This window comes from Pangasianodon hypophthalmus, chromosome 16, assembly GCF_027358585.1.
Source record: "Pangasianodon hypophthalmus isolate fPanHyp1 chromosome 16, fPanHyp1.pri, whole genome shotgun sequence".
Classification (NCBI taxonomy): domain Eukaryota; kingdom Metazoa; phylum Chordata; class Actinopteri; order Siluriformes; family Pangasiidae; genus Pangasianodon; species Pangasianodon hypophthalmus.
Window position 1 is genome coordinate 8,446,131 of NC_069725.1, and position 10,513 is coordinate 8,456,643.

At 35.5% G+C, this 10,513-nt stretch overlaps 1 protein-coding gene across 1 annotated transcript in view; it reads left to right on the forward strand.

Moving 5' to 3' along the window:
• Positions 1-2,228, forward strand: part of spen (spen family transcriptional repressor) — a 29,922-nt gene extending 27,694 nt beyond the window's left edge. Inside the window, exons 14-15 of the mRNA XM_026920472.3 lie at positions 40-198; positions 426-2,228. Of these exons, the coding sequence (XP_026776273.2) occupies positions 40-198; positions 426-557 (291 nt within the window). The 3' untranslated portion in view covers positions 558-2,228. The remainder of the gene's footprint in view (positions 1-39; positions 199-425) is intronic.
• The last annotated feature ends 8,285 nt before the right edge of the window (positions 2,229-10,513 follow it).

Sequence of the window (10,513 nt, forward strand, 5' to 3'; positions counted from 1 at the left end):
GGACTAGAGCCTGACAACATTTTCTGCTTCCATTCCTAGCTTGAGGATGATTACTGCCTCCTGTTGGCGTTACCTTGTGGTTTGGACCAAGACGATGTCCTCATTCAGACTCATGCTCTCAAAACCTGCTTTATCACATACCTGCAGGCAAAACAAGCTGCTGGGATTATCAATGTTCCGAACCCAGGCTCCAATCAGGTAAACACAGCTGAAGAGCAGTCTGCATACATCTAAACTTGTTCTATTCAGAAAAATTCTTCTTCAAATAGCCAGCTAGGAGTTTTTGCTCCCCATTTATAAACAATACTAATTGTTACAATGAAGAACATTACAGTTTTCAGTAGCAAATATTTACATAAATACTGACTTAATCCTAATTCATACCCCTTTACTAATGAGAAGTTTGTTTTCCCTTTGTCTTGTAGCCAGCCTATGTTGTCCAAATATTTCCTCCTTGTGAGTTTTCTGAGAGCCACTTGTCTCACCTCGCTCCAGACCTCCTCAAGAGCATTTCCAGCATCTCACCGCATCTCATGATTGTTATTGCATCTGTGTAAGACTTTCCAGAAAGAGCCAATTTCCTTAAATAAGAATTATGCCAACACCAGCTAAACATCATTCTTGAAAATGCCTCAATGGATTTACTCCTCTGTGGTCTTTACTCGTGCATACATTCTTTTGGTTCTTTCACCAAATCTTTTATTCATTACATGATTTCATAATCCATTTAACTCAAGGTCAAGTGTGCACAGTAGTAAATGGAGCTTTGTAATGATCAATTTTCTGATCATTTTATTGTTTTCATTGCTTTTTTGAAAGTTTTGAAAGTGTAACTATGATTTTTTTAAGACCTAGATAAACTCTTTTAAAGACATTGAACTGAAAAACAGCTGATTTTTATTTCATTGAAATAATGATTGTGATTTATTATTTTTAAAAACGTCTTAAGAAGATGGAACAGATCAATCATTGCACTATGTTAAGGAAATTAAAAAAAAATGGAAATCAAATATGTAAGACTTTGTACAGATTTGAATATTAATGTGGTGCATATTACTTCAACATGCTTCTTTCACCAGCCATGTGTGTTTGAAAATGAAAACGATTAAGCTGGAGAGAGAGGGCATTTTGTGAACTTTATTTGAGAATTGTTGGAAAGCAATGTATGATAAATTTGTTGTATGTACTGCATCTACTGTCCAGTCTCCAGTCAGCAATTCCATGACATTTTTAAAAACAACTCTCAGTGTATACTCTTATTTCCCAAAGGGACAGAGTAATTGTGAGAGTTGTAGAGTTTACACTTGATGCCTCAATCGGGGATTGTATGTACATTATTCTCTTTCTATTCAAAACTTGAGGTAATTTGGGTGAAGTAGGACTGTGTATATATTATAAATATTTATAATACCTTCAGAGCAGGCCCTATGAATCTATAACAGATGTTGTCATTGACTATAAAGCTAAATTTCATCAGTATCACTCAAATTGCATTGTTTTTTAAATCAGTTCAGTGCCAAATTTTTTAAAGGAAAAAAATATCAAATTTTATTTTTAATACTTTGTACTTGTCACTGGATCTTTTAAAGTTCTGCTTTCACTTTTACTCATTTCATAGATTTGTGGTCTCCTATCTCTGTTATTTTCTGTTATATATTCTTTTTATTTTAAAATTTTGTGACTCCTTAAAGTGTATTCCTTTTTTAAAAAAAAAAAAAAAAATCAGTTTGCATCATGTTTGACCTCTTGTTAGATATTCCTCTGAATGTTGACCTGTGCCATGGAGGTGGTCAATATTTATTTGTTAAGAAAATGAAATCTGTCTCCCTGAGCCAAGATGTAAATACTCATTTATTCTGTGTGTTGTAATTTTATTTTCACCTTTTTCAGGGTTGTTATTTTGTTTTGTAAAACAAAACAAAACAGTCTGAAGAAACAGAACTAAGGGTAAAGCGATGCAGAAATTAAACCATGTGTTTCACATTGCAGTTTGACTATAACTGTCAAGTGATGGCTCATGAAAACAATGAAGGCACTTAAATTTTTTTTCTAAGCAAATTAAAAAAAAAAAAAAAATTCAAATACCAAAATGGAAAAGAAACAGCTCTTAAAATTTTGTCTGTAATTTTTTTCATTGTTGTGATTGTATGTTTCTGTTCCTCTATGAGGACATTAAAAAACATTGTTGGGAAACACTTCTACAGATCATTAAATGGTCATTCATTATCTACTTTTTTGAGTGTTTGCTTAACATTTTCTTAAAACTACTTTTTTTTTTTTAAATTTCATTTAAAAAGCATATGCATATATGTATCTTGAGGAGCATAATTATTCTGAATGAGAATAATGAAATGATAAAAATGTCAGTACGCTAAACTATCCCTTGCACTCTATATATTAAACTCCGGAACCATTATCTAGGGTGTCCCAAAGTAGAAATGTACTGGAATTATAATAATTCACAGCACAAAAGTGCTGCACGAAAGCACAAATACAGCACAAAAGCATAGTTTTGTGTTTCCATTATTTTGTCCTCCTAATGTGCAATAGCGAACTCACCAGATGGTGGCGATAAAGCACTTCTAGAACTCCTGCTTCTGAAGCTGTAGGACTTTGAGGAAGGAATAATTGATTGATTATAATTATTACTGAAGTGCACTGTTACTCCTATATGTAAGAATCCAATACACAAGATAGAATCCAACACTGTCCCTGTATGTTTGAGTTAAAAAAAAATCACTTGCATCTTATTCTTCTTACATATTCATTTTTGCTCATTTTCATGAAGGATATCAGTTATTCTTGAGGAAATGGTATGTATACTCACTGACCAGTTTATTAGGAACACCTGTACACCTGCCCATTCATGCAGTTATCCAATCATCTAGTCATGTGGCAGCAGCACAATGCATAAAATAATGCAGGTACAGGTCAGCTGCTTCAGTTGTTATTCACAGTAAACATAAGAATGGGAAAAAATGTGATCTCAGTGACTTTGGCTGTGGCATGGTTGTTGGTGCAAGACAGGCTGGATTGGGTTTTTAAAAAATGCTGATCTCCTGGGATTATCATGCACAAGTTTACACAGAGTAGTGTGTGAAACAAAAAATATCCAGTGAGCATGGATTATTGTGGATAAGAAAGAATGTACATGTTCAACCTTGAGGCAGATGAGCTACAACTATGGGTTTACTGACACTGGGCAGTTGAAGATTGGAAAAACATTGCCTTGCCTTGTTCTGATTTTTGTCTGTCCAGTTTCAGTGAGCCTGGGTTTTTTGCTCCAAATCTGTAGAGACTTTTTTGTGTGAAAATCCCAGGAGATCAGCAGTTTCTGAAATACTCAAACCAGTTCATCTGGCACCAACAACCATGCCATGTTTGAAACAGGGACTCTGGAGCTGTGAGGTGGCAACTCTACTGGTTGTGCCATCACGCCACTCATTAAAATTATTCAGTTAAAATGATACTGTAGTTTAGGTGTCGGACTATTAAACTGTCAAAATGACTCCAGTGAAATAATCTATAATGGAATTTTCTTCTGAAATTCTCCATGACAGATTCTTCCCACAGACGTCTTCCCAAACTGGCGCCACCCTACCCAGTTATTATCAACTGAACTTGTCTTTATGACTCATTCACTGTACCCTCGATACCTATTTTTTCTGGTATCACTTATTTTATTGTTGGTCATTTTTAAGGTTTGATTTTATGACTTTGCCTCTGTCTGCCTGTGTGAATCCAGTTACATGGTGATCCCTAAATAATTTGTTCAGATAAGAAAGCCAACGTAAGAATATCACAAGTACATTTGTCTGGAAATATATGATGGCCAGTAGACCAATTTAGAATAACAGTGTGAGTCTGCCCAAAGCCAAAGATATATTGTACAGTTTTGTTATAGACAAATAAATTGTAATGGTTCCTTTAGACACTTGTTTAAGATGGGCTGCTTGTACTTAAAATCCTGTTCCTTTATATTGTGGTCTTGGTTCTCCTCTACCAGAAGATTTTGAAATGGTATCCTGTTTTACTGGTAGAGCACATGAATGAACAAATTCAGCTCCTCCCCCAGTCCCCATATTGTTGTGAATCATATTCCTTCTCCCTAACTGGTGACACACACAGGATGTATTCCTTCCTTCTGCAACCCCGGTGGCCACAATCCTTCAGCGACCATGTCTCCTTTCATCCTGCTGTTGCTCCAGTTCCTATGTTAAGTCTCCCAGACCTACCTGGAGCTCTTATTTCCAGGGTTTCACTGAAGAGGCCCAGATCTATGTTGTCACACATCTTAATTTTCTGTTTATGTTCCTGGTCCAGATCCTTTACCTCAGCTTTTCCCCATATCTTCGCTTTCTGGTCTTTTGTTCTTTTACATTGTGGAAAATGACTGGTTATTGCTGCGACCAATAGCCACTCGATGGCAGTGTTATACAAAAACTCCTAATAAATTACTAAAATGACCTAGAAACCCAGACCTATGAATATACATGAATATACTAAAATGACCTAGAAACCCAGACCTATGAATATACATGAATATGCAACCCATCCCAACCAGCCTAAACATCATTAACATTGGCCAAGTTAGCTAGCCCACTATTTGTAAACTATCTCTCATTGCCTGTGTTGATGGTTTCTCAAATGTGATTGTCAGAAGGTGTTGATTCATTTTCTATAACGGCAGCTCTGAAAATAGTTCTGAGTGCCACGCTAACCTCAGGTTTATAATCAATGTACTCATTCTAATATGTTGGTATGGCAGACATTCTATATAAACCAAGACTAATAATAATAAATGGATTAAAAATATGATGTTATTTAACAAAGAAAACTGTATGATTGTTGATATGGTGAAGTATTCTGTAAGGAGATGTTTACTTAACATTTTTGGAAAGAGTCTTCAGTGTCAGTGCTTTGTAACAGTCAATAAGTTTTCCCATATGGAAAAGTCTTCAGGACAGAAGCCTTTGTGCTTTGCAATTTCTCTGTAAAATGACTTCAAGACAGAGAATAAAGAGTGGCTGGTGAGGACAACATTTATAGCTGATATAATGTACAATATACAGCCAAAGGTTTGTGGACACCTGACCATCACATGCACATGTGCTTGTTGAACATCCCGTTCCAGATTTGGTCCTCTTTTACTGTTATAATAACCTCCACTCTTCTGGGAAGGCTTTCCTCTAGATTTTGGAGCGTGGCTGTGGGGATTCAGCCATTCAGCCACAAGAGCATTAGTGAGATCAGACACTGACGTGGGGTGAGAAGGTCTGGGGTGCATTCCAATTCATCCCAAAGGTGTTCAGTGGGGTTGAGGTCACTTTGTGCAAAGAGGCATTGTCATGCTGGAATGTTTGGGCTCATCTCCTTAGTTCTAGTGATGGGAAATTGTAATGCTACAGCACACAAAGACATCCTATACATCTGTGTGCTTCTAACTCAAGAGTTTAGTGGAAGGCCCACATATGGGTGTGATGCATGTACCATCATGTTTTATTCCTTACATACAGTATATCTGTATGCTACTGTAGTACATGAAACATGTACAGAATTAACTGGTTACTTCTGGAAAGTGGATGATGCAGTATGTTGCAGTAGAATGCCAGATGGTGGTGTAATTTTTTTTTCTCTTTTTCACTTCCAAATCTGTCTTTCCTTAGATGTGAGTTTTGTAAAAGAAAGACTTCTGATGTCTTGTTGCCTTAACACTGCACACACTGACATAGTTTAGTAGTTTGACACGTTTAAAGAGACTTTAAAGAGGTGCTAGCTCTGAGAAGAGTCAAATCTTTAATGCTATAGCACATATTATATAAATGTTGGGAACTGTTAATGCTACAATATAATTTATGTTTTTTTCTGAGGTGTAGTGACATAAATAAATGCTGTTCCATTTACATCTAATGTAAAGAGACATTTTTTTCTTCTGGCTAAGTAAATTGTCCTAACTTGTAGAAATAAAGAAAATAATGTCATCTCATATTCAGTGCAGTATAACCTATACAATAACTATCGTAAATGTTTTCTATATCATCATATATATATATATATATATATATATATATATATATATGATATATTCAGTATATTGTAATTTAATATATTTATTAAAAATTGTCAATATATTATACAATCCATTATACTGGCTGTAATATTTTTTATAAAGATTAAATGCAAATTGTGTGCCATGAAACGATGCTATTATTATACTTGCCCAATACAACTGTAGCATAAGCATTATCCGAATGTAGCAGCTGCTCAAGAATATCCATATGTCATTTCTTAATGAATGGTGTAGTTAGGAATTCAGCATGCAGCTCTGTCCACCAGCCAGAGCGCTCACACTGCTCTTAGTGTTACTGTCTAGCTATGCAACCAGCAACTGGTTTAACAGTTGTAGACCTCTGATGCGAGGAACTCATTGCTATTTTGCCTGTCATTTGTATGAAATGCCACAGTATGTGTGGTTGAATTATTTACCTAAAGTGCTGTACAGCTGATTTCAAATGAGAAGGATGTGTCTTGAGGGTAATATATAGAGAACTAATAAAATCAAATGACAAATGAAATCCAGAAATGCTCTTTTTCCACATTAGAACACAGAAGAAAATACAGCTCTTATTTTGCCCAATGCAATTAGCACCCTATTTACTGTGTATTTAAGGGCACTGCTGTAGCAGACACTGATATTTTCCCCCTTGTTACTATTCAAAGAGAAAAAAATGTGCGTGTCTTTGCACAGTTAAACGTCTAGACTAGTATATATTTATGTGGTTATTCATCACGTCCTAGCCATAAAAGTAAATGAACTAAACCACTGGAAACCCCTCAGATGCTGATTTTTTTAAACGTGTGTTTTTGTTGTGAGCAGAAGCTTGTGATGGGTGACCAGTACTTTGTTTGATTGTGATATTTGTCAAACATTCCATAGAGAATGTATGGTATTGGAATCCTCATTGGCAGTGCTGGTAGTGAGGGGTGCATGAAGCCGGAGTCTCCTTTGAGTAGATTTGTGGATACGGTATGTGGGGAGATGCATCATGGAGAAAAGGGCCTCTTCTCGCAGATCATCAAGTTTTATCCCCAAACTCACCACAGTATATGTCTGTCAGGAGCACTATCTACATCCAGAACTGTGGCTTTCTCCTAAGCTCACTTCATGGTTTCTTTAAACAGATGTTACATAAGGAGCTATGTGTATTTCTCTTGCAATGAGATAAAAGTAAAAAAAAAAAAAAAAGTGAACAGGTTAGTTGGGTGTGAATCTGGCAGTCTCCTAAAGGCAAGTTTGCAAACACACCACTCTGTCTGCCCACCTCATTTTTTTCATCACACCAGGAAGAGTTTCATGGTATTAGAGAAAAGAGGTGAAGCACAAAGGATTTACATTGTCATGACAGGCCAAGGCCAGGAATTTTAATTGACACTCCACTCCCAGAAAGGCAACACGCAGTGGCAGCAAACAAATGTGGAAAGATTGGAGGGGGAGAAGAAAACCTTTAGAAGCAGCTCCATGTCCTGTCCTCCCTTTCTTTGATTATAGGGCCAAGCAAAGGTAACTATGGCAGAGTAACTCCCATGGAACAGTATGTAATAAACTTTGGCTGAGGGTTAGTAATTAATTCGCTGACATTACTGGAGAGAGTTTATATGGAATTACTGTATTAACATTATATGGTGCTTATAACTGCAAGAGGACATACTGTTCTATTAGTTGTTCTATTTGAAAAAAAAAAAAAAAAAAATATATATATATATATATATATATATATATATATATATATATATATTTTTTTTTTTTTTTTTGACACAACTAAACATAATGATAAGTGTTGACCTGTTTAACTGTAAATGATGTGAAATCAAATATTTATCCATGATATAAAGCACTAATTCTAGTAATTCTTCCATGTACATCCTTGTACTTCATAAAATTAAAGGAGCATTGCAGACATGGTCTATAATTTGGTAGGTAATTCTGAGCTTAAAAGTCAATTAGGAGGTGTACAGCTGGCATTTAATTACTAACCACGTGACTTGGTAATTTTAGGAGAGGGAAGTGAAAGTTGTATTTAAAAAAGATAAGGAAAGAAAGAAAGAAACTAAAACTGTCAAAAAAAAAGAAAAAAAGGAAGTACAAATAAAAAAAATGAAACAGATATTTTAAGAATTTATTGAGCAATGTATTTTCCTTGTTTATGCACGTGTGTGTGTGTTATAATTTGTTGTGTGTGTGTGTGTGTGTGTATGTGTGGGGATGGTTGTATACACAAAAATGTAGGTTAACAGCTGAAGACTAGTGTCTTTGTAAACCTTATGTTTGTGCTTACTATCTTTCTAGTTTCCATAATTGCATGGGCATGAGCCACGCTGCTTATGTTCCAAGAGGCCAAATTAAAAGGAAAAGAAAATGGAAAGAATTCTGAAAATACATGGTTGGCTTTTCTTTCTCTGATAAGACTCCTCTTTTGGACGGCATTTTTTGGCACATCCAACACCTCAACAATGCAATTTTTTCATGAGCTGCTGAGCAGATAAATTCCTTATCACAAATAGCCCAAATATGCTCTTTTTTCTACAGTTTCCATGCACAGGAATGAAGGGAATCTGTCTTATTCAATGCAAATCCATGGCATCCACATTTAAGAAGATAATGCGTACGGTGATGAGAGCTGATAAATCTGCTGTGGGATGTTTGACATTAAAAAGGACTCAGAGCATGGTAAGAGAGATGGTAAGAGAGGCATTTTAATCTCCCAGATAGCATTTAAGCATGAGAAATTTTTGTGTTAAACACACACACACACACAAATATTCAGAAAATGTATACAGTGGGTGAAACCAGCCTGGGCAGAGCCAGAGGTTGCTAATTCTCAGATTTTGTGTCTCTCACACATCAGCCTGCATTCTCTAGCCAAGTGGAAGTGGGTGTAAGAAGTGTTAGATCTTACCAGCCTTGTCTCAAGAAAGCTAGTGATAAGAAGGAGGTGTGGGTCATTTCTGGTCGATCTCACAGTTGACCTCATTAAAATGAGGTAAAGAGAGGGTCATGGGTGAGAAACCCCCCCACTAACCTTAAGTGACAGCGGATGTGTGACTGATACTGGAGCTTCTCACACTTCCTAAATCACACTAACAAGATAACATTCTGGGTCAGAACTTTCATTTCCTTTCTATAATTCCACAAATTACATGGATAGATACACACAGATAAAGAGGGTTCAATGCAGGAATGCAATGTCTTTTTAAAAAATGACAGTATAAGTCTTTGCTGGAAAATAACTGCTGTATAAATAAAATAATAAATAAAAAAGCCTTCAAATATGTGTTCGGTTTAGACCTGAAAAACGTATTTGTTATGGTTTGAAATAATATGCTTTGAATTGTCATCTCTAGATGATCTTTTAGACATGTCCAGTCAGGCAGTAAATTCTAATTTGATTTTCAAAATACAGAGCTTTTTTACACAGTGAAAATCCCCATTTTTATTTCACGTTTCAGCACATTCAGTAACGTAGGTATTGAGATTGAGGTTAAATGATCGCTTCACTTGGATGAAATTCTTCATTTATATGTTGACATCCTTTTCCAAGCTGTCAGTTTACACTGTGTTCACTCGACCTTTTAATTTTTGTGCCTTTGACTCATAGATACAAGTACATGCTATACATACGATATACAGTATTAGTGATAAGTAAAGGCTAAAAACATAAAACTGAAGAAAATTCAGACAAATCTTTAAAAATAATCAGCAGTTTGGATTGTTATATTTTACATACACAGATTTACTCCCTTTGCATATACACAGACCATAACTGTTGTTAAGCATTTAACTATTACCACTACCCAGATGATAAGTAAGCAATAAAACATGATGGGGTGTGCTGTTATAGGAAAATAATCAAGGACAGGGTGACCTGGAGTTGATTGTGTTCTTATAACATGTCTTGAAATGTTTTATTCATCTTATGCCACAGAAACATGCTAAAAATGTTCATATTAATTAAAGAATGATGTGCCTTTTATAAGATTGTAGTGACATTTAATGTAGTTGAATGTCCACAAAGCAAATTTCTTCCTGTTTTCACTTATATTAGAGCAGCTGTAAACAGTCGTTCCCTCACCAGCCCTTCTCTCTCTCTCTCTCTCTCTCTCTCTCTCTTGAAGTTAGTAAGACCAAAAATACAGCTTGTCATGTTACTGACAAACCAGAAAGCACTAGTTCTCTCTGTCCCGAAGACTCTCCTGTGGTGGAAAACTTGACACTGGAAACTGGACACGACTCCTTCCATAATGTTAAATAAATGTCTTCTTACAGAAAGCTTCATCATACCAATAATTATACATTTTTCTTTTTTAAATAACAAAACACTTTAAAATTATTATTATTTTTTTTTTAGTAAGGATGGCACAGATACAATACCCAGTATCAGTACTGGGCCAATACCAGCAAAAAATGATGGATCGAATATCAAAGTAAACATTTTAAATATCAGATCCTGTAACA